At 51.7% G+C, this 24,491-nt stretch overlaps 2 protein-coding genes across 3 annotated transcripts; both read left to right on the top strand.

Moving 5' to 3' along the window:
- The first annotated feature begins 456 nt into the window (after positions 1-456).
- LOC102686339 (fibroblast growth factor 18-like) lies at positions 457-12,620 on the top strand. Of its 2 annotated transcripts, none has more exons than XM_069196074.1 (5): positions 457-1,440; positions 4,181-4,220; positions 4,660-4,837; positions 7,605-7,711; positions 8,690-12,620. In XM_069196074.1, exons 1-5 carry the CDS (start codon positions 1,409-1,411, stop codon positions 8,957-8,959), a joined length of 627 nt encoding a protein of 208 aa, XP_069052175.1. In that variant the 5' UTR covers positions 457-1,408; the 3' UTR covers positions 8,960-12,620. The 2 variants fall into 2 exon arrangements, with proteins under 2 accessions (XP_069052175.1, XP_069052174.1); XM_069196073.1 differs by having other exon boundaries at positions 4,657-4,837.
- Positions 12,621-16,138: 3,518 nt separating this feature from the next.
- On the top strand, positions 16,139-21,452 carry npm1a (nucleophosmin 1a). The gene is made up of 11 exons (XM_069196070.1): positions 16,139-16,251; positions 17,072-17,151; positions 17,738-17,857; positions 18,054-18,147; positions 18,747-18,853; positions 18,944-19,020; positions 19,115-19,175; positions 19,317-19,400; positions 20,771-20,893; positions 20,994-21,068; positions 21,189-21,452. The coding sequence occupies exons 1-11, from the start codon at positions 16,200-16,202 to the stop codon at positions 21,237-21,239; spliced, it is 924 nt and encodes a 307-aa protein (XP_069052171.1). The 5' UTR covers positions 16,139-16,199; the 3' UTR covers positions 21,240-21,452.
- Positions 21,453-24,491: the final 3,039 nt, after the last annotated feature.

Genomic DNA, 24,491 nt, shown 5'->3' with positions numbered 1-24,491 from the left:
CTTGAAACTCGCCCGCCGATTACAACACGCACCTTGCGGTGCCGGCGATCTGTGCGGTTTGCGGGAAGTGCAGGGGCAGAGGCGCGGGGAGGAATCGGGGGCGCGATCTGTCAGTGCGGCCAGCCGCCCTGTCACCGGGGCGCGGATGCTTCTTGTCCTGCACCTCCGCCCGGAACGCGATCTTCGGCGGCGTCTTCCGAGGCGCTGAGCTGCCTGCCTGCGCTCCTTTTCCTGCGAACTTTTTTTCCTCCTGGAAGCCCGGATTGCCTTTTCAAGGGGAATTTTTGCCGGTGATGTCATCCGCCCGTCTGCTGGCCTCTTCCCTCTCCTAGCGGCGCGCGGACCGCCGTTCAGCCTGCCGCGGGAGCCCGGCGCGCGGGACCGCGGGAGGTCGGAGCTGCCCGCGCGCTGTCACCGTCCCGTGCCGGCGGGGCTGCCTGACCTGCCCCCCCCCACCCCCACCCACCATAACCACCACCCCTCCTCCTGCCCCGTCTCTTCCTCCTCCTGCGCTCCTCCTCCTCCTCTGAGCTGGACCGGCTCGGGCTGTAGATGCTGCCTGCCGGTCGCTGCGGGTCTCTCTCCCCCGCCTGCCCAGCCTCCCGGGCGGGCATCACCATGAACGAGCCCAGACTGCTGCTCACGGAGCCCGCAGAGCCGACCACCCCGGAGCCGCCGTCCTCTCGCCGACCTTCCCTGCCCCGGAAACAGGGACCCGACCGCTGCCGGCGCTGACCCCTGCGCCGCCGGGACAGGAGTAGCCGAATCTCCCCGCCCCCGCCCCCTCCCCTCCCCTCGCCTCTCTCTCCGGTCCCTCTGCCCGTCTCTGCCTCCCGGACAGCGCTCGCGATCAGCCTCGGGGGACCTGCTTCTGGAAGGGGGGCGGGGGGCGCGCGGGTGGCGGAGAGATCCATCACCGAGGGGCCGGACAACAGCCCCTGGAGACCCCAGTCCGGAGCTGTCCAGGAGGAACACAAGGGATTATAACGGCGGACCGCCCGGGCCTCTGGGGCTAAGAGCCGTGAATACTTGTCGTTCTGCCTGAGCAGCACACAGCCTGGATCTGGGTTTCACCTGTCGCCCCGTCTACCTGTCGTTCCCGCGGCGGGAATTCAGGACTGAGCCCTCGGAGGACACGGACCCGGCCGCCACCCCGCCCCGCCCCCCACCCGACCCACCCGGGGGGCATGAGCCCCGGAGAGGCGCCCGGTCCCCGCTCTCCGGATCGCCCGCGCCGCGACGACAAGATCCAGACCTCTCCGGTGCGACCCGTCCTGTGAAGGGCGTCTCTGACCCAGGGCGCCGTCCGAACCACAACCAGGCGGACCTGGGACCGGTACCGCCTGGAGTCCAGTCGCTCCGTGTCCGGTTCGCTGGGGTCGGGAGGGGGCAGCGACGGGCCAGAGCGATGCGGTCCCTTCTCTCCACACTGGCCTTTCTGTAAGGAAATAACAGTCGTCCTCGTAATCGTGTCTGTTCGCAGCTCGTCCACAGTCAGCGGGCGCAAACGGGCTCAGGATTCGCGATGCAAACCGCCAGCTGTAGGCCGGCTCAGACGCGGGACGTCCGGTGAACTGAGGCACCGACAGCTGTCGGACAGTCTGCCGGCCGGCAGGACCTCAGCCCGAGGTGCACCCTGACTGATGGAGCCCGGGTGGGGGTGGGGGCATAGCTTGCGGGTTCGAACCGGGAAGCCCCTATTACAAGCGTCGGACCGTCAATTGCCCAGACGCGAGGGAATTCGAGCGATGAGCACGCGAAACTCTGCTGTCACGCGTGGGGAGACAGAGCCTGGCAAATAGTCAAGTTAGACGTTTCGTTTCGCCCTGGGCAATTCTTTATTTTTTATCATAGTGACCTGCAAACTGTACAGTTAGGCTCCACGCACATACTGTATCTGCACTAACTTGACCTCTGTAAGTGTCTGTTGGGAAAAACCGAAGGTTTTTGGTGAAAGTGCTAGATCCAGGTTGCTGAGATATTCTCTTCAGACAGAGGGCTGTATGACCTCCGGTTTGACCTTTGACCCAGCTGACCCCTGACCCCTGACCCTTGACCATAAATCACCATCTGAGAGCATGGAAGGGCTTTTGATTTGTCCTTTAAACAGGAAATGACATCAGGTTCAAGATCGAAACTGAAACCTTTGCTTAATCAATCAATCTCAGTAATTCCTCCTGGCCCTCTGCTCGATGAGGACTAGTCGAGCCCGGAGGCAACTAAGCATCCTGGGATATTCTGAGGGCCAGGCTTTGCAGGGGGCACAGAGAGATGGATCTGGGAATCTTGGTGTGTCTGTGGAAGCAGAACCCCTGAGGGTCTTCACCCAGGGGTGGATACTCCCCCACTGCGACAGCAGAGCTCCAGTCTCCGAAGGGAACGGGCTGTCCTGTCCCTTCCGGCGCGAGCTGATGTCAGACACCCGGTCCGGACTCCAAAGAGGGGCGACATTTCCGCACCTCGGGCCAGAACACCACACAGCTCCTGGCTGTGGTGCCGTTTCTGGTTCCATGTTTCACGCAAGAACGTTTGAACATCTGTCTTCGTTTTAGCCCAGCTGTGGGCTGGGTTCCAAGCGCAGCTCACATCTGCAGGCAGTAAGGGAACAGATGTGCGGAGCTGCGTTGTCACCGCGCGGCGCGGAGCGGACTGTGTCCTCACGCCGTGTCCTGGCAGGCTGACCGGGGCGGTACTGGGGGAGGGGGGGTGCAGGAGAATCCCAGACAGGGGCATGAAGCTGGGGTGACTCTTCGAGAGTGGCAAAAGTGCAGAGGGGTGGGAGCAGGGGCGGGGCTCGGCTTGGGCGACTGCATGCTCCACGTGTGTCTCTCTGCGGCTTGACTCCCAGAGCTCACTAGCAGGGCGTCTGTCACAGGGGGACGCCGGTCCGCTCCTGCAGCACTTTGCCCATTGGTTCAGCTGAAGTGGATCGCTCACTGTCCTGAAGACAGGACAGGGAGCAGCAGACCCCTGTCCCACTCTGTCCGGTGCGGGGCTATAAGCGGAGAGCTGGAGCTGCTGCAGCGTCCAGTCTGTCGAAGAGCCCGTTCCCTGTAGTTTCCACTGCTGTCCCCTCAGTGTCTGGATCTGAAGACGTCTGCTGGGTTGACGGTGTCAGAGTATTGAGTTCCTGTTGTCAGAGTAGGTGTTGATGCACAATCCCATCAAACCCCACAGTCTCTGCTGGCACTGTGGAGGAAGTCAACTCAGTACTGCACAGTTACTCTGACTGCTGCATAGTTACTCAGACTACTGTACAGTTACTCTGACTACTGCTCAGTTACTCTTAGACCTGCAGAGTTACTCTAGCTACTGCACAGTTACTCTCTGTGCTACACAGTTACTCTTGACTACTGCTCAGTTACTCTTAGACCTGCGGAGTTACTCTATGTGCTACAGTTACTCTTGAGTACAGTTCGCTGTCATTGGCTCCTCACTCTGTAGGTAAGCTCAGCCCTTGTGGGTGTCAGTGCTGAGGCCTCAGGGTCTCCCCCAGTGTCAAAGGTCAGGTCTGGGGTTGGGTACCTTGGAGAGCTGGAGCTCTGCTGCTCTGTCACAGCTATATCACTCAGGGTTACTGTTCCTGTCTGGCAGCTTTATTGATCTGGGTTATTGATCCTGTCTGACATCTTTATCAAGCAGGGTTATTGATCCTTCCTGAGCCGTATTGATCAGGACTATTGATACTATCTGAAAGTGTTATTGATCTGGGTTATTCATACTGACTGTCAGCTTTATCTATCAGGGTTATTGATCCTGTTTGACAGTTTTATTGGCCAGGGCTATTAATACTGTCTGACAGCATTACTGATCATGCCTATTGATCCCATCTGACAGCTTTATTGATCAAGGTTGTTTATCCTGTCTGATACCATTATTAATCAGGGTTATTGGGGACCTCTGACTGCTTTATTGATTGCTTTATTGATAGGGGTTATTGGGCCTGTCTGACACCTTACCTGATCAGCTTTATTGGCATGGCACTGTCTGACTGTATTATTGATTAGAATTATTGAGGCTCCCTGACAGCCTCAATAATTGATTATGGTTGCTAGGGCTGTCTGACAGCTGTGTTGATCAGAATTATTGATGGTTTTTGCACAGACAGTGATCTGTGACTGTTTTATACTGATATCTGTCTAACCCTAACCCTAAACCTAACCCTGCGTGTCTCTTCCAGATGTGTCCAGGCTTTTCTGGTGGTGTGCAGTCCTTTGCAGGTAGGTGGCGCTGTGCACTATGTTGCCATTACATCTGTCACCATCTGTCTACAAATCTTAGCAGCCATGAATTCACGATGTCCAGCCCGGGAAATGTCACTGTCCTGTAACAAGTATACAGAGTGCAGTGAAAACCAGAAGATGAACTTGTTCAAGAGAGCAGATGTGAGAGAGACCAGACTAATTTGTGTGATAACAGAGTGCGAGTACCTCCTGCTATTTAACAGCTCTCTCTCCATCTCTGTTTCTCCCCCTCTCTCTCTTCCTCTCAATCTCTCCATTTCTCCCCCTTCCTATCTCTCCATCTCTCTCTGTCTTCTTCTCTATCCCTTTCTCTCTCCATCTCTCTCCTTCTGTACCTCTCCATCTCTCTCTCTCATCCTCTCTGTCTCTCTACACCTCCTCCTCTCTGTCTCTCCCCGTCTCTGTGCCCCAGCAGGTACTGGGCGAGGACAGTGATAACTTCCGAGTGCACGTGGAGAACCAGACACGGGTTCGAGATCCCATGAGCCGCCGGCAGCCCCGCGTTTACCAGCTGTACAGCCGCACCAGCGGGAAGCACGTGCAGGTCCTGGGGCGCAGGATCAGCGCCCGCGGCGAAGACGGAGACAAATATGGTAAGACCCAGAGTCCACAGGACACAGGCAGGCTCCGGGCGGGATTGAGGCGCGCTGACGGAAGCCAACAGGGAGCCTCTTCCTACTCCTGACCAGAGCCATTGTCCAGCTGCAACCCTAGTGCTGATCCTAGACCCTTCACCCAGGCCTGTTAAACATCAATCTGACCAGTCACACACAGGACAGACCAGTCACACACAGGACAGACCAGTCACACACTGTGCTGACCACACACACACTGTACTGACCAGACACACACTGTACTGACCAGTCACACACAGGACAGACCAGTCACACACTGTACTGACCAGTCACACACTGTGCTGACCAGTCACACACTACTGACCAGTCACACACTGTGCTGACCAGTCACACACTACTGACCAGTCACACACTGTACAGACCAGTCACACACTGTACGGAGCAGACACACACTGTACTGACCAGTCACACACAGGACAGACCAGTCACACACTGTACAGACCAGTCACACACAGGACAGACCAGTCACACACTGTACTGACCAGTCACACACTGTGCTGACCAGTCACACACAGGACAGACCAGTCACACACTATACAGACCAGTCACACACTGTACTGACCAGACACACACTGTACTGACCAGTCACACACAGGACAGACCAGTCACACACTGTGCTGACCAGACACACACTGTACTGACCAGTCACACACAGGACAGACCAGTCACACACTGTGCTGACCAGACACACACTGTACTGACCAGTCACACAAAGTACAGACCAGTCACACACTGTGCTGACCAGACACACACTGTGCTGACCAGACACACACTGTACTGACCAGTCACACACAGTACAGACCAGTCACACACTGTGCTGACCAGACAACACTGTACTGACAAGTCACACACTGTGCTGACCAGACACACACTGTACTAACAGTCACACACAGTACACACCAGTCACACACAGGACACACTCATCACACAGTACAGATGTACAGGGAGACAGACTGTGTGTTTATCAGCATACTGGGAGAGAGAGACAGCCAGTGTGCTTATCAGTATACTGAGAGAGGCTCTGTGTTTATCGGTATACTGAGAGAGAGACAGGCTGTATGTTTATCGGTATACTGGGAGAGAGAGACAGCCAGTGTGCTTATCAGAACACTGAGAGAGAGACAGGCTCCGTGTTTATTGGTATACTGAAAGAGAGACAGGCTGTGTGTTTATCGGTATACTGAGAGAGACAGATTATGTGTTTATCAGTATACTGGGAGAGAGAGACAGGCTGTGTTTATCGGTATACTGAGAGAGAGACAGGCTGTGTGTTTATCGGTATACTGAGAGAGACAGATTCTGTGTTTATCAGTATACTGGGAGAGAGAGACAGGCTGTGTTTACTGGTATACTGAGAGAGAGACAGGCTGTGTGTTTATTGGTATACTGAGAGAGAGACAGGCTGTGTGTTTATCGGTATACTGAGAGAGAGACAGGCTGTGTGTTTATCGGTATACTGAGAGAGATACAGGCTGTGTGTTTATTGGTATACTGAGAGAGAGAGATAGGCTGTGTGTTTATTGGTATACTGAGAGAGAGACAGGCTGTGTGTTTATCGGTATACTGAGAGAGAGAGATAGGCTATGTGTTTATCAGTGCTTGAGTGACTTCCCCCCGGACCTCAGACACAATCTCTCCATCGATCACCATATTGATTTCCTATATTCTCTGTGTGTTCCTTCCTGTCAGCTGGGTGTTAAACTCCTGCTTGCTGCTCAGTGCTCCTCTCCCTCTCTGTCTCTCCCCTCCTCTATGGCTCTTTCTCAAATTCAAAATCAAAGAGCTTTATTGCCATGGCTGATGAATTACAGTGTTGCCAAAGCAGATACCATTTACAGAGCATTCAGATATTTTAAGTAAAAACATTGATATTATTATTTACAGACAAAAATAACACAAAACAATATTTGCCATTCTCGGTTTGATCCTCTGGCTGTGACAGGAGGTCACATACTGGGCTGCAGCTCAATTGAGTTTCCTCTCCCAAATGGACTGGATTCTGATTCTGGCAGATGTGGGAATTTGGGGATTAGATTTATTTTCTGGAAGAATGTTTGTCTAATCCCAGAGTATTTCTTAACTGCAGCAGAAAATGTCTCTGATTCTCAATGCTGGCAGTGGGAGCACAGCCTGTCCTCTCTGGACAGTCAGGTCTGTCTGTGTCCAGTTTCTATGGCCAGGCTGTGGTCACTGAGCCTGTCCTCTCTGGACAGTCAGGTCTGTCTGTGTCCAGTTTCTATGTCCAGGCTGTGGTCACTGAGCCTGTCCTCTCTGGACAGTCAGGTCTGTCTGTGTCCAGTTTCAATGCCAGGCTGTGGTCACTGAGCCTGTCCTCTCTGGACACACACAACACTACCTCACCCACTGGGACACACACACAAACACACACAACACTACCTCACCCACTGAGAAACACACACAAACACAAACAACACTAGGTCACCCACTGGGACACACACAAAACACAAACAACACTACCTCACCCACTGGAACACACACAAAACACTACCTCACCCACTGGGATACACATACAACACTACCTCCCCCACTGAGAAACACACACAACACACAACACTACCTCGCCCACTGGGACACACACACCAGTACCCCATCCGCTGGTACACACACACACAACACAAGAGTGCCCCCTGCAGTCCTGCTGAGCTCCATCTCGCGCCCAGTGCCCTCTAACGCCCCTCTCTCTCCCCCCCCCTCTCTTCACAAGCCCAGCTCGTAGTGGAGGCCGACACCTTCGGGAGTCAGGTGCGAATCCGAGGCAAGGAGACCAACTTCTACCTGTGCATGACCCGGCGCGGGAAGCTGGTGGGCAAGGTGAGGCACGGGAGAGGCCTGGCGCTGGTTCTGGTTCTGAGCCCAGTCCCTGGCCTCAGACCGAGGGGACAGCGCTGGGCAGCCACAGAGCCTGTAGCTTCCTGCTCAGCAGCGCCCCCTGTCAGCCATCGTGAGCATGTCACCCCCCGAACCAGAGCCAGATATACACACAAACAACTGGCTAAACAGGGTGTGTTACTGTCACAGTGCGTATGTGTTACCGTCACAATGTGTGTGTTACTGTCACAGTGTGAGAATGTGTGTTACTGTCACAGTGTGTGTTACTTTAAGAGTGTCATTATGTGTGTTACTGTCACAGAGTGAGTGTGTGTGTGTGTTACTGTCACAGTGTGAGTGTTACTGTCACAGTGTGAGAATGTGTTACTGTCAGAGTCTGTTATGTTACAGTGTGAGTGTGTTACTGTCACAGTGTGAAAATGTGTTACTGTCACAGTATGAGTGTGATTGTTACAGTCACAGTCTGTGTGTTACTGTCACAGTGTGAGTATGTGTGTTACTGTCACAGTGTGTGTTACAGTCACAGTGTGTGTTATAGTCACAGTCTGTGTGTTACTGTCACAGTGTGAGTTTGTGAGTGTTACTGTCACAGTGTGAGTATGTATTTTCCCATCACAGTGTGTGTGTGTTACTGTCACAGTGTGTGTATTACTGTCACAGTATGAGCTTGTTACTGTTACAATGTGAGTGTTACTGTTACAGTGTGTATCAGTGTGTATCTGAGTGTGTATATATCAGTATGTATCAGTGCGTGTATCTCAGTGTATCAGTATGTGTTTATTAGTGTATTTCTGAGTGTGTGCATCAGTGTATCTCAGTGTGTATTGGTGTGCAAAGGAAGAAGTAAAGGTTTATTCCATGCTGAAAAGAGAAGAAAGAAAACACAACGTTTTGGCCGTGGAGCGATCTTCAGGCGTGACACCTGAAGACCAGTGTCCACCAGTGTGTCTGTCTCCCCAGAAGCCCAACAACAGGAGTGACGACTGCGTGTTTGTGGAGAAGGTGCTGGAGAATAACTACACTGCCCTGATGTCGGCCAGGTACAAGGACTGGTACGTGGGCTTCACGAAGAAGGGGCGCCCGCGTCGGGGCCCCCAGACTCTGCCCAACCAGCAGGACGTCCACTTCATGAAGCGGTACCCCTCGGGAGAGCAGCCCGACCCCCAGCCCTTCCGCTTCACCACCGTCAGCAAGCGCACCAAGAGGCTGCGAACGCCCAGCCCCCGATAGAGCGCCCCCCGCAGGCAGCACTGCGAACTGCTGAGCCCCTCTCTGCCCCACGGCCCTGGGCAGTGCAGACAGGAAGGTACACAGGAGAGCGTGCAGCACCCATGCTTCTCCAGCCAGTGCATTGTGTGATTCTTCTCTCTTTCTGCTGTGTGTGTGCTGTCCTCATATTGCTAAGACACTGCACTATAGAGAGGACAGTGTAGACAGTACGCTATAGACAGGACGCTATAGCTACTACACCGAACAGTACACTATACCCAGTACAGTGTAGACAGCACACTATAGATAGAACAGTGTAGACAATGCACTGAAGACAGTACACAGTAGACAGGTCACTAGAGTTACTACAGTGAACAGTACACTATACCCCATACAGTGTAGACAGTACGCTATAGACAGGACACTATAGTTACTACACCGAACAGTACACTATACCCAGTACAGTGTAGACAGCACACTATAGATAGAACAGTGTAGACAATGCACTGAAGACAGTACACAGTAGACAGGTCACTAGAGTTACTACAGTGAACAGTACACTATACCCCATACAGTGTAGACAGTACACTATAGACAGGACACTATAGTTACTACACTGAACAGTACACTATACCCAGTACAGTGTAGACAGCACACTATAGATAGAACAGTGTAGACAATGCACTGAAGACAGTACACAGTAGACAGGTCACTAGAGTTACTACAGTGAACAGTACACTATACCCAGTACAGTGTAGACAGTACACTATAGACAGGACACTATAGTTACTACACTGAACAGTACACTATACCCAGTACAGTGTAGACAGTACACTATAGATTGAACAGTGTAGACAGTACACTATTAACAGTACAGTATAGAGAGGACAATGAAAACAGTATATCATAGATAGTACAAGATAGTCAGTATGCTATAGACAGTACAGTGTAGTTAATACACTGACGACAGAACACTGTAGATAGTACAATGTTGACAGTACACTATTAACATTACAGTATAGACAGTACACTATAGTGGATAGTGAATAGACAGTGTAGACAGTAAGCTATAGACAATATAGTGTAGACAGTAGACTGAAGACAGAACACTATGGATAGTACAGTGTAGACAGCACATTATAGATTGTACAGTGTAGACAATACACTATAGACAGTACACTTTAGATTGTACAGTGTAGACAGTACACTATAGATAGTATGGTGTATACAGTACACTATAAATAGTACAGTGCAGACAGCACATTATAGACAGTACAGTGTAGACAGTACAATATCGACAGTACAGTGCTGACAGGACACTATGGATAGTACAGTGTTGACAGTACAGTATAGACAGTACAGTGTTAACAGGACACTGCAGACAGTACACTATGGACAGCACAGTATAAACAGTACAGTGTTGACAGGACACTATGGATAGTACAGTGTTGACAGGACACAGCAGACAGTACACTATGGATAGTACAGTGCAGACAGTACACTAGACAGTATACTATGGATAGTACAGTGTAGACAGTACAGATAGAATAGTGTTGACAGTGCACTGAAGATATTGCAGTGTAGACGATACTCTATAGACACTGCTTTGCATATACATGTTACTCTGTAGTGTATTACAAGTGAAGAAGGTTATTTAAACTGCAAAGCTCTAAGGGCAGCACATTCCTGGACAGGAGTGGACAATACAGCACAGTCCGGGACTGGAGTGGACAATACGGCACAGTCGTGGACTTGAGAAGAAAGTACAGCACAGTCCTGGAGAGGAGTGGACAATACAACACAGTCCTGCACTGGAGTAGACAATACAGGACAGTCCTGGACTGGAGTGGACAGTACAGCATAGTCCAAGACTAGAGAGGACTGGACGATACAATGACAATACATTGAAGACATTACACTGAAGACAATACAAAACAGACTAAACAGAACAGTAGAGAGTTGACAGTACACAGAAGGCTGTACATTATTAGACAATACAGAAAAGACAGTACACTATAGATATCCTGTGTAGACATTACAGAGAAGACACCACAATGTAGATGGTCCAGTGTAGGGTGAACACACAAGACAGTACACTATAAATAGTACAATGCGAATGGTATCCTCTAGACAGTATGCAGAACACAGCAAACAGTAGATAGGTCTGTGAAGACAGTACATTATAGACAGTAGAGAGGAAACAGCACACAAGAGATATTCCAGTATAAACAGTACATTATCGACAGTACCCTATAGACAGTACTTTGTTCACAGTACACTTTAGACAGTCTACAGAAGACAGTAGATAGTATTGTGTAGAGAATATACTACAGACACTACATAGAAGACAGTATACTATAGATAGTATAGTGCAGACAATTACTAAAGACTGTACATTACAGATAGTACTGTGTAGACAGTGTGCAGAAGACAGCACACTATAGACAGTACTGTGCACTAATGACTGTACAGTGCACACTAGACAGTATGTTATATAAGAGACAATTCAGTACAGTTTACAGTTAGAGTACTATAGAGGTCATAGTACTGTTTCACTGATACAAAAGGAACAGATCGTAAGTATAGCATGAACAGGAATGTATAGACACTGCTTTGCATATACATGTTACTCTGTAGTGTATTACAAGTGAAGAAGGTTATTTAAACTGCAAAAGCTCTAAGGGCAGCACATTCCTGGACAGGAGTGGACAATACAGCACAGTCCGGGACTGGAGTGGACAATAAATACAGTCCTGGACTGGAGTGGACAGTACAGCACAGTCCGGGACTGGAGTGGACAATAAATACAGTCCTGGGCTGGAGTGGACAATACAGCACAGTCCTGGGCACAAGAGGACAATAAAGTGTGGTACTGGACTTGACTGGACTAAACTGGAGTGGACAGTAAAGTGTGTTACCGGACTGAACTAGAGTGGACAGTAAAAAGCAGTACTGGAGTGGACAGCAAAATGATGGTACTGGATGAACTGGAGTGAACAGTAAAGTGTGGTACTGGACTACCACCAGCCTGGACTGGAGTGGAGTAGATAGTAAAGTGTGGTACTGGACTAGACCGGAGAGGAGCTGCAGTACAGAAGAGAGAAGCCAGGCTGTGGATGCCCCGCCCACCACCACTGACTTCTATGCCTTTCAGAAATGAAAAACTGAGACTGAGGGGCCGCAGGGAGGCAGGGAGAGGGGATTTTGGGAGCTCCCCCCCCACAACACACACACACCACACAAGATCCCTCCTCTTCTTCCCCCCAGTATCCCATCCCAGAACAGCACTGCCTGGACTGAACCTGGGAGCTGGGAATCGTACCAAAAATTATATCGACCAAAGAAACTGGATGTTACTGACATCGCCCCCCCCCGGGAGACCCCTAGAAGCGGCAGGGGGGCTTACAGGGGAACGCTGCAGGGGCAGATCAGCGCCCTGACTCTGAACGGGGGGCAATTATCTCTATACTTGTGTTTTTTGTAAACGGGACCCGGGAGCAAAATGTTCCTGTATTTATCGGAGTACAGAATGCTGCTACAAAGACATTCGGTGGAATTTACCAACGCCTCATAAACCAGTAATAAAGGGAATAAGTAAAAATATTATTATTGATGTTATTATTATTATAAAACTATTTATTTCACCTCTGTATATTGCTGTCCCTTTAAAGCAATTATTACTGCCTCAATCATTAAAATGCTAATGGAAAAGAGTCTGGGAGAGAAGTGTGTTTGTTACTCTCAGTAGGAGGAAGTAGGAAGAGAAATCTCTACACCACTTCACCACTGTCCCTCTGTCCCAGGAATCTCCTCACTGTGTCCCTTCACCACTGTCCCCCTGTCCCAGGAATCTCCTCACTGTGTCCCTTCACCACTGTCCCCCTGTCCCAGGAATCTCCTCACTGTGTCCCTTCACCACTGTCCCCCTGTCCCAGGAATCTCCTCACTGTGTCCTTCACCACTGTCCCCCTGTCCCAGGAATCTCCTCACTGTGTCCCTTCACCACTGTCCCCCTGTCCCAGGAATCTCCTCACTGTGTCCCTTCACCACTGTCCCCCTGTCCCAGGAATCTCCTCACTGTGTCCCTTCACCACTGTCCCCCTGTCCCAGGAATCTCCTCACTGTGTCCCAGGAATCTCCACACTGTGTCCCTTCACCACTGTCCCTCTGTCCCAGGAATCTCCTCACTGTGTCCCAGGAATCTCCTCACTGTCTCCCTTCACCACTGTCCCTCTGTCCCAGGAATCTCCTCGCTGTGTCCCTTCACCACTGTCCCAGGAATCCCCTCACTGTGTCTCTTCACCACTGTCCCTCTGTCCCAGGAATCTCCTCACTGTGTCCCAGGAATCTCCCGGGCTCTGGACTTTGTGCTGACACAGGGCCAGACACTCTGTCCTGGCACAGAGTTGATCAACAGGCAGGGGAACATGCTGACCAGCCTTCATCCTGACACCTGTGAGAGAGTAAATATTTAGATTTTTCTCAGCAGCTCCGCTCTCTGTCCAGCAGGTGGTCAGCGTGGGAGCGCATTCATTTTCAAGGAAATTTCGGAATCTTTTTCTTGGCTGGAAACACCTGTGTTAGATTAGGGAGTGAAAAACTCTTTCCTATGAACTGAGGCCATGCTGAGCTACCAGTGCGCAGAAGACCAGTCATTCGAGTTGAAGGAAAACTTTTATTCTGAAATGGTGAAAGATAACTGGGACTAAAATAGGAAACCAAACAATCCAAAAAAGAAATAAAATGTCTGGTAATCTCTTTATGCCAGGGAGAGTTTAATATTGTTGGAACCAAGTCAGATTCTGAAACAAAAACTTCAGTTGACCTGCCAAGAACGGGAGAGCAGTTTTGTCGCCCCCTGGTGTTTCTATTTGGTCTCTGCACGCTATTTTATGTAGTCTACCAGCGCCACCTTGTGGTGGCAAGGCGAACTGCATGTTTAATGTCGCCGGGCCCCGGGGAGGCTCGGCAGTCTGCTGGCAGCCCGCTCCAGACGGAGCCCCCAGACGGAGTGTGTCGGCGGGTGTGCCAGAGGAGGGGTGGGAGAGGAGAGGGGCTCTGACTCAGAGCTGGCAGGCTGGGGCTGCAGCTGTGCTCGCGGCCGGGGGGAGGAGGAACGCTGTGCCCCCCCCGTACCGGGCCCCCCGGCTCACACCTGATGCCAATTTGAGCTGCGCAAACAGGCGCTCCCGGCGGAGAGGCGAGGTGAAAAAGGATCCGCGCTCTGTTCTGCCGGGCTCTGCCAGGGCCGGGGAGTGGCCCGCTGTCTGGGTCAGACTCTCACACTCCTCCGTCTGCATTCCTGCGCTCCGCTCCAGCACTAACATTCCCACATTCCCACATTCCCAGCACCGCCGCTTTGATCCGCCCCTCCGTCCCCGGACACCGAGGAGAGATCTGGGATTGTTATTCTTCCTCCCTCGCTGACACACACACACTCTTACACACTGAAACACACTGATACACTGTGTTTCACACTGGAACACACACTGATAAACACTGAAACACACACTGATACACAGTGTTTCACACTGAAACACACTGTTTCACACTGAAACACACTGACTCACACACTGTTACACACTGAAACATAATGAAACACACTGATACACTCACTGATATACTCAATGATACATACTTAAACACACACTGATACACACTATTTCACATTGACACACACTGAAACACACACTGATACACACAGATACACTCACTGATACATACTTAAACACACACTAATACACACTGTTTCACACTGAAACACACTGACACACACACTGTTACACACTTACACACTGATACATTAAAACACATTGAGACACAATGACACACTTTGAAAAAGTGATACACACTGTTACACACATTGAAACACACTATTACACACTGATACTTACACTGTCACACACTGAAACACAAATTGTTATACACTTTAGCACCCTGAAACACAACTGGTACACACATTAACACACACAGTGATACACAAACTGACACATTGAATCACACACTGAAACACTGTTACACACCAGTACATAGTGTTACACACACTGACATGCTCACACACACTAACAGGCACACACTGTACATTGATACATATACTGTCACACAACTGTCACAGACTGACACACACTGATATACAAACTCTGACACACACAAAAACAGACTGATACACATTGTTGCATACACTAAATCACGTTCATACACTGCTACACACACTGTCTGACACAAGCACACACTGACACAAACTGAAACAGACCAACACATACACGTTGATACGCATTCACACACTAATAGACACTGACTTATGCAAACACAAATCGTTACACTTTTACACATACACTGAGACTCTGATATACTGACACAAACATGCACTGATACACTCAATGATACACATTGACAAACTGTTACACACACTGACTAACATAAACGCACTGATAGAAATACTGATACACTGACACACACGTGTCCTCTCCACATGTTGTGTTCAACTGTTGTCTTGAAGCAGGTAAATCCATCAGAGGCCATTTCCTCCAACACAGGATACTCCAAGTGTGCTCTCATGGCAAAACCACAGAGATCAGCCAGCCTGTCCTCCCTAAAGTCTCCCCTTCATGCAGAAATTTCTCTCTCCTCCCCTGATCTGTGTGTCATGGGGCTGCAGGAGGACTGAACCCCACTCTGGTCTTGTACAGTTTCTCTCTGCTCCCCTGATCTGTGTGTCGTGGGGCTGCAGGAGGACTGAACCCCACTCTGGTCTTGTACAGTTTCTCTCTCCTCCCCTGATCTGTGTGTCGTGGGGCTGCAGGAGGACTGAACTCCTCTTACTTCTGCTGGTGAAGTGTTCTCTTTCCTCCCCTGGGCATGCTTTTTTAATTAATGATTATTAGGCAACTCTTATCTTTAACACTGCTGCTTGTACTGACCTTCACACCCACCCAATATGGCCTCTTGATTCCTTCTACTGCAGCGAGGCCATTACAACGGTGAATCCTCTCCATCGTTTTGGCACAGTCTGCCTGTGTCCAATCAGAGGGGATTTAGGGGGTGTGGCGTCTAGCGAAGAAACGCTGCGATTGGGGAGAAGCAAAGAGCGCAGCCGCTTCCACTAGTGTGGGAGTGGCTTGCCCTAAAGAAGGCTTGTGATTGGATAATCAGCTCGGGACGTCACTCTCCCTGCGCCTGCGGGGCGTATTTCCGCGGGAGTCAGGGACGTGTGCGTCGCTGCGGAGCTCATTTTGACCTGTGGAGGGGTGGCGAGTTGAAGATGGACAGCAGCATGGATACGGAGCAGATGGGCCCGCAGAACTTTTTGTACGGTAAGGAGCCGGCGAGCTCGTTTAGTTGAGCGGAGCTGGGAAGCGCAACATCTGAGGCCGTCCTGTAGTGGTCTTCTAGCCGAGGCTTCTCTTTGGTCTCCGCGCTCCGAGCCGAGCGGGGGGCCACGGTGCCGCGGTCCGGGAGTCGTGCGCCCCGCAGCGGGCAGAGGAGACCTGATTGATCGCTGTTTGTGGCCTGGGAGCGGCGTAGGCGCTAGAGGAGCGACCCTCCGTCGCTTCTCTTTTGTCCTTTTGTTTAAAGTCCAGAAATGTCGGTTTCCAAGTGAGCCGCTGGCCGTGTGGCGAGGAAGCGGGCGAACACGTGTGCGCTGTGCCGCGGGTGGGGGGAATGGCGCCTACGGGGTTCGGGGGCTGTCCGGGACCTGGCTCCTCGGCTCGGGGAGCTGTGCGTGGCGCCGGTTCTCGGGACGCCACGGGGCAGCTGCTTTAAAAAAACTCCGCGGTGAGTAAAGTAAGGGAGAGAAGGAGCAAAGGCATTTGATTGCACTGGCGCGGGTGACCAAGGAGCCGCGTTGCGCCGAGATCGAGGGGGTCTCTGATTTGGACCCGGTTTTCGACGATAAGAAGTCGGTTCTCTGCGCAGGCGGAGTTTCAGGCCCTTTTCTCCAAACCTGCTGTCCCGCGAGAGGACTCCTCGGTTTACCCACTCGGACCCCAGACCGCGCACGTGGCTACCACGTGCTCCCGAGTCGCGGTCTCCCCCACTCCACCCCCCCGTTTCCGTGGCGACGGCTGAGCGCCGCCGTGGGGAGGCTGCCGGGAAGTGGCACCCTTGCTTACCCGCTGTCTGTCTTCCCAGGGTGTGAACTGAAGGCGGGCAAGGATACCGTCTTCAACCCCGAGGACGACGAATATGAGCACCAGCTGTCCCTCAGGATGGTGAGTCTCTCCTCTCCGGCCCAGCCGTTTCCTGAGAGAATACAGGGGCTTGTTCCACACTCTCCCCACCCTTTGTGTAAAGAGCCCCCTTTTCTCACTGAAGCGGCCGAACAGTTTCATACTGAATGAATCAGGTCGATATTTAATTAAAAACAATAATTTGCCTGTTTTAAGGTTTATACATTACAATGTGTGCTGATATTTACTTATTTTTTGTGAAGTTTTGAGTTGTATGAAAACTGGTGGCCTACCTGGAAGAAATTCTAAGGTCACTGTTAAATTTCCAGTGTTTGTAAAAAAAACTTAAGAACACTACCATATACAGACAGCCAAACATACACTACCAAAGACGCGACAGGCTAAAACTGGGCTGGATCTCATCCAGCCCTCTATTGAAAGAGCTCCGGGTCTCTGCTACAGCAACATGGCTGGGCTGCTTGTTCCACTCCCACAGCTCTGTGTCAAGACGTCAGGAAGTGCCTCCTGTTCTCAGTGTTGAATCCGCTTGCCAGCAGTGTCCTCTGGTTGGCTTCAGTGGGTGACCTTTGACCCCGGCGCAGCCTGTTCATCCTCTCTGTCTCCCCAGGTGTGCGTTGACCCCAGCACGAAGGACGAGCTGCACGTGGTGGAGGTGGAGGGGCAGGACTCCGAGGGCCAGACGGTGCGGACAGTGCTGGCCTCCCTGCGGCCGTCCACCCTGCCCAGCGTGAGTGTCCAGGGAACGGCCCTGTGGGCCTGGCTGAGGGAGGGTGACCCTGGGGCAGGTGGGCAGTATGTAGCCTGCCGACGCTTGGCCAAGGGGCGTAGGGCCTGATGCACATCCCCTGGGTGGTGAGACCCGCCTGTCCACCAGGGCTCCTGCTGTGGTCCGTCCCGGCTGACCAGTCTTGTCTGACTTACAGGTGTGCCTGGGCGGGTTTGAGATCACACCTCCAGTGCTTTTCCGGCTGAAGGCGGGTTCTGGTCCGGTTCACATCAGCGGACAGCATCTGATGGGTGAGTCCAACTCTCCGGCGTGGGGGGGAGGGGCACAGTGTTTTGGTGCTTGTGGGTTCCCACAATGCATCTGGCTACACAATAGCCAGTGTTAGGATCTCAGAAAATGAATAGTCTGGACAGCAAAGAGCTAGAAGTTGGTCTTGACTGTACAATATGGTATCTTTACTTTGTCAACACTGTGCTCTGATCACTGCTCAACCTAATTTCTACCAACAATCTAGTTTTTGCTAGATTTCAATGATGATTCCATTGAAAGGGTAAGCAAGCGCTGTAGAAGCAGCGCACCAAACTCTGAAAGACATGGATCAAGTTCAAGAAGTTTAATATACACAAATTTAGGGTTCTGCATGCAGGTAGTAAGAATATAAATATGGGAAACTATGCACTAGAAATACACTGCAGTTGTAGATGTTTTAAAATATAAAATTTAAAATATTCCATGGTGCCTTATTGTAGGATTAAAGTGCTTCTTTCTTTGTTAGCAATGTTGTGGTTTCTAAACAAGTATTGTAAGGCTTTTAAAAGTGGGTGGGCTTTGGGGTTTAATTAGCTGATGTTCTGGGTCCTGTGGTGTTGACCCCTGTCCACTCCTGCAGTGTCGGAAGACATGTGCTTTGGGGAGGAGGAGGATGAGGAAGAGGAAGAAGAGTCCAGGAAGTCTGTCAAGAGGCCTGCTGGAGCGGTGAAGTCCAAACCGCAGCAGGTCAGTGAAGACCCCCTGTCCTTCATCCCAGTTCACACCCTGCTTTATAATTCCTCACTTTTTCACCTAAACCCCCCACTGTATCCATAGAAAAAGATGAAGCTGGAGGAGGAAGAGGACGATGAGGATGATGATGACGATGAAGATGAGGAGGAGGATGACGATGAGTAAGTCTTGTGTCTGCCCCCTGGCCTGTCTTCCTCCCTGTTGCTGTTGATACGCACCCTGGTGTCTAACCCTCTCACCTGGCTTCTCCAACAGGGACGATGAGGACGAGGATGACGAAGAGGAGAGTGAGGAGGAAGAAGAAACTCCAGTGAAGGTAAGACCGACCTCTTGCCTGCTGGTGCATGGGCTCACTGAGCCTGATCCGCCTGTGTCCGGTTTCTCTGGCCTGCCCCTGTCTCACTGACCTCCTGCCTGCTGATGCATCTCCCCCCATCTCTCTCTGTCTCTCCTTCAGCCCCAGAAGAAAACACCAGCCAAGACCCCCAGTCAGAATGGGAAGATGCAGACCCCAGCCACTCCTGCCGCGAAACAGAACCAGGTACTGACCGGGTTCCCCAGTGGTCCCGTGGCCCGGAAAGCCCCGAGCCGGAGGTGTCAGGTGTAGGCGCCGAGTGTGGCCCGTTTCGCACGGGGCCCGCTTGTCTGGGCGCCTGGAGACTCTTCTGTTCTCGCGAGTCGCCCATTTCAACGGTCCATGAAGCTTTGGGGCCCTCCACTCCTGCCTCAGCTGAACCCGTGATCCGTGGGGTGACCCGTGACACCGGCTGGACAGTGGGGAGCCCCCCGCCTTGGGTGCCCTCAGCAGACGGGAGTTCTCCAGTGTCCAGTTCTCCTCGGACACGTCTTCCCGTTGCGATGACGTTTTATTTTATTTCTCCTCCCCGCGGAGTCGTTTAACCCCAGGGGCAGCTGTTTGCATCGTCAGGCCGCGGGGGAACGGTGCCGATGTGTCGCTGCCGACTGAAACAGAAGGACAATAAAGCCGAGTGCGAAGAGCTGTGCTGGTCTGCGAGTGATTGACTCCCGGTGTGCCCCCTGTCCCCGAGCGCGCGGCTGCGGGTTCGAGCTGAGGGCGGTCCACCGGCTGTCGTAGTTTGCTGGGATTGGCCATTGGGTTGTGGGGTGGAGAGTTTAGACTGGTGGGGGGGATCAGTGCTGCTCCTGCAGGGGCCCCCCGAGATCTTCCTCGTGCGACAACTGTGCACGCCTTCCTCGCACGCTTCCCGGTCTCCTGTAGTGATCTGGGTCCGTCGGTTAGCCGGCTGTGATGCTCGGGTGGTGAACTGGAGTTTGTGTGTTCCTATCGCAGGCCTGAGACATGCTGGCAGGTTCATGAGCAGTTTTGGCCCCGGGTGAGGGTGTGTTTGAGCCCGTCTGTACCCTGGTTTGTCTGTTGGGGGGCTGGAGCCTAACCAGCAGGCGTGACTCTGTACTGGGTCAAGTGGTTTTTGAAAGAGGTGTGGTGTGAAAGGGGAGCTCTTTCCAGTGGGTTTTAGTGGCTGGGCTGGAGCTGCCAGCTAGAGGCAGGAGGGGTGCGCACACACACACACACAATGCTCTTCTGAGAACCTCGTTCACCCAGGGGTCCCCCAGCCAGGACCATGAGCCCCTGCTTTGGGGGGAGAGGTGGGGTAACCTGTGGGACATCTGAACCTTCCCATTTGGGGAGAGGAGTCCTTGGGTGCGGCAGTCTAAGGAATCTGGTTCAGTTAGCGTTCCGGCCCGGTTCGGAGCAGTGGGGGTAGGAACAGTTGGAGTTGGTTCTGTTCGGATTCAGTCTGATCACTGATGGGGGGGGGGGGTTCTGACCCAGAAGCGTTCTGTTCCTCTTTTCCTTCCCCTGTGGGCTAGCAGCCCAGTTGTGTGGCTAGTATTGGGGATGCTGACCACACTCTCCCCCATCTCCAGCAGACTCCCAAGACCCCGAAGACCCCCAACACCAAGGGCCAAGGAGACCGGAAGCCCCAGACGCCCCGTGCCCCCCTCAGCCTGGCCGAGATCAAGGCCAAGATGATGGTTGGCGTGGAGAAGGTCAGTGTGGGTGCCGTGGTGGCCCTGTGTCCAGTTCCCTGACCGCGCTGGCCCCCCTGGTCCTCAGCCATCCTGTCCGTTTCTCTCTCTTTCCCCGCAGGGAGTCATGCTGCCCAAAGTGGAAGCCAAGTTTGAGAACTTTGTGAAGAACGGTTTCAAGGTGGACGATAAAAATGTGAGCATTTAATTTTTTGTCCCGCCATCTCCCCCTTGTGGCCGCCACCATGTCTTTGTGCTGTCTCCCCCTTGTGGCCGGTGTGTGACTTATTCCTCTCTCTCTCTCCCCCTCCTACAGACGATTCAGGAGCTCTGGAAGTGGAGACAGACTGTGAAAGACAAGAAATGATTGGATTTTTTTTTATTATTTTTAAGTTTTTATTTTTTTTGCTCCTTTGTCCGTCTGTCCACATGGGGCGGGTTTGCCCTTTCCCGGGGGGAAGCTCCCCTTTCCTGCCGACCAGTGCCGTCCGGTTTTGTGAGGGGTCAGGGGTCCAGCACGTCCAGTGGACCAGCTGTCCCTCTTCAGTGTTTTTACTGCCGAAATAAAATGTCAGCTGTCTCCCTGTTTGTCTTTTGGGTCAGTAGGTCTGTTTATGACCGTCTCTCTCACACCCTGGGACCTCAATCTGGGGTGACTGCACACCCCTCAGGTACTGGGGTTCACTTTCACAGGGGTCATCCTGGGGACTGTGGAGTACGGCTCCTGACACCCCACATCACACAAACCTCAATTCTCTACCCTGGGTGCTGTATAGGTGAACCGTGGCAGACAGTGGGATCCCCAATGTAGAGAAGTGAGGTGCTATGCAGTTTATAAGGCTGCTGAAGGATTTCTAATGGAAGCTGCTGTACTGTGCTTGTAGGAGAGCAAGGCATTGTGGTCTTTGTAGTTGAGCAGCCAGTGAGACTGCAGGTTGTGGCATGATAGTCCACTAGGGGGCACTGTTGCGAAGCTGAAGCAGTTTGTGTTCACATGTATTACTATGGTCTTGCTATGGTCAATCGTGCAGTGTTATGTGGTAAAACAGCGTCTGCAGTGAGGATGGTAATTCGGTAAAATAGTTTTAGAAAAAACTGATGCAAGTGCTGACACGCAAATACTTTATAAGCTGTGACTGTCTCTTCTGCTTAAATACCAAATGTGTCTTTAGAAGAAGAGGCTCTCTGGCTGTAGTCTTACTCAAGGTGCTGGGATTCCGCTGCCCAATTTTGTAACTACTCTGTTCTGAGGGATTCGAAGTGACGACACTCCACTCTTACCCGGCCCTGTCCTCTGTTGGGGATTGGAGAGGAGGAGTGATGGCTCTCCGGTCTCCTCTCGCCTCCATGTTCCCACCCCGGCCCTGTGCTCCGTTGGGGAAGCAGGGATTCAGAGTGCCAGCTCTCCGCTCTCACCCAGTCCTCTGTCACAGGCAGGAAGAGGAATCGGCTCTGCCCTCTATCCCTGGATAAACAACCTGATCCAAATAACCTCCTCTCGTCCGTCGGCTTTCACTTGTAGTGGCTGCAGTGTTTGTGAAGGCTCTGTGTTGTGCCTGGTTTTGTCTGGTTTGGGGAGGCTCTATGGTGGGACTGAGCCTAGCACACACACACACACACACACACAGCAGCTGAGTGTGTCGGCAGCCCTGGGGGTGATGGGCCTGCAGAGAGGAGGGGGAGGGGAAGGCTCTTAGCCGCTCCCTGTGGACTTGATCCCAGCTCTTACACTCCGGACTAAAGTGGTTTTCCTGCTGCGCGCTGCAGAACAGGGCTTTACTGCTGGAACGTGACTGAGAGTGTGTGAGGCTGATTGAGGGTTTGTGAGGGGGAGAGATAGAAGAGAGAGGCAGAGTGATGGGGAGGGATAGAGGGGGAGGCAGAGAAGGAGGGACTCAGCTCAGCCCAGTCCTGTGCAATGCTGGCTGGGAGTTATGTTTGTCATTAGGGCTGACTGGGCTCTCTGTGTCTGTCTCTGTCCCCCAGAAGAAAATGGAAAGATCATATCCCGACAGACGGAATCAACACAGGCTTAGTCAGGGACCGCATTTCTGAGTCTCCTATGTGATCTACAGAAATGTCCAATGGCATGTTTGTACTGGAATTTTAAGTAAAAGCTGTGTGTATTTCATTTGCTTTCACAACAACGTAATTTATTGGTCATGCCAATAAAACGTTTTGACTGTCAGTATTTTCTGTGTCCATGTGTATGTAGGCAAGTATGTGTGTGTAAGAGTGTGGTTGTGTATGTAAAGGCTGAAGCTCTGCTCCAGGTACAGGTGAGTCTGAGGTCGGTGCTGTACTGCAGGTACAGGTGAGTCTGAGGTCGGTGCTGTACTGCAGGTACAGGTGAGTCTGAGGTCGGTGCTGAACTGCAGGTACAGGTGAGTCTGAGATCGGTGATCTACTGCAGGTACAGGTGAGTCTGTGGTTGGTGCTGTGCTGCAGGTACAGGTGAGTCTGAGATCGGTGATCTACTGCAGGTACAGGTGAGTCTGAGATCGGTGCTGTGCTGCAGGTACAGGTGAGTCTGAGATCGGTGCTGTGCTGCAGGTACAGGTGAGTCTGAGGTCGGTGCTGTGCTGCAGGTACAGGTGAGTCTGAGGTCGGTGCTGTGCTGCAGGTACAGGTGTGTCTGAGGTCGGTGCTGTGCTGCAGGTACAGGTGAGTCTGAGATCGGTGATCTACTGCAGGTACAGGTGAGTCTGAGATCGGTGCTGTGCTGCAGGTACAGGTGAGTCTGAGATCGGTGCTGTGCTGCAGGTACAGGTGAGTCTGAGGTCGGTGCTGTGCTGCAGGTACAGGTGAGTCTGAGGTCGGTGCTGTGCTGCAGGTACAGGTGTGTCTGAGGTCGGTGCTGTGCTGCAGGTACAGGTGTGTCTGAGATCGGTGCTGTGCTGCAGGTACACCGATGAGTTTTAGATCAGTGCTATAGGTACAGTAAAGCAAAGAGACAATTTTCTTTCTCTTTTAAAGAAAAAAAGAACATACTTTTATTTACATATTTATCAAATACAAATTATAATACAAGTCTTCAGTGTAACTCCACACCCTGTCACTCGGAGTCCACAGTAGCGTGATTTTACAACCCAAGGACATTTTAAAATGCAAAATCAAATTAATGTTTGTAATTACAATAGTCTTCTTTTCCTCTTCCTGCCTCCCTTTACCCTTACACTCATTCGCCACTACTCCGTTTTAGACCCCAGGAAAGCCCAAATGAACCTGATAAACAGGGAGACCTTGCTGTGGGTCGAGGCTGAGTCTATCGGAGAAAATCACTCTGTCGCAGACAAGAGGAGCCAGTCAGCCCATCCAGTGCATTTAATCGTTAGTAGACAATTGATCCCAGGATTTCATCCAGCTGCCATCCAGAAGGATTTCTTGTGAGACATCAGGGTATCGGCTTCAATAACATGGCTGGGCAGCTTGTTCCACACTCCCACAACTCTGTGTAGATATGTCCGTCTCTCCCTCTCTCCCCGCCCACCCCAAGTCTCAGTTCTAAATGCGTTTTCTTAACTTTAAACATTCTTACCTCAATTGAACTCATTACTGTATTTTTTTTTGAAGGATGTGAAGTACTAAAAATGGACTCAAGGTAAAATCTAGAACTTTT

This window comes from Lepisosteus oculatus, chromosome 11 (genome assembly GCF_040954835.1).
Source record: "Lepisosteus oculatus isolate fLepOcu1 chromosome 11, fLepOcu1.hap2, whole genome shotgun sequence".
NCBI classification, from domain to species: domain Eukaryota; kingdom Metazoa; phylum Chordata; class Actinopteri; order Semionotiformes; family Lepisosteidae; genus Lepisosteus; species Lepisosteus oculatus.
Note: the sequence above shows the minus strand (reverse complement) of the source record. Positions and strands in the feature narration are given on the sequence as shown.

Bases quoted from the DNA above. Each gene is read 5' to 3' on its own strand.
- npm1a (XM_069196070.1), top strand. From the start codon at position 16,200: ATGGACAGCAGCATGGATACGGAGCAGATGGGCCCGCAGAACTTTTTG. The intron at 17,152-17,737 runs GTGAGTCTCTCC...CTGTCTCCCCAG, and splicing joins ACCAGCTGTCCCTCAGGATG to GTGTGCGTTGACCCCAGCAC. The intron at 21,069-21,188 runs GTGAGCATTTAA...CCCCTCCTACAG, and splicing joins TCAAGGTGGACGATAAAAAT to ACGATTCAGGAGCTCTGGAA.
- LOC102686339 (XM_069196073.1), top strand. From the start codon at position 1,409: ATGCGGTCCCTTCTCTCCACACTGGCCTTTCT. The intron at 1,441-4,180 runs GTAAGGAAATAA...TGTCTCTTCCAG, and splicing joins CTCTCCACACTGGCCTTTCT to ATGTGTCCAGGCTTTTCTGG. The intron at 4,221-4,656 runs GTAGGTGGCGCT...TCTGTGCCCCAG, and splicing joins TGGTGTGCAGTCCTTTGCAG to CAGGTACTGGGCGAGGACAG.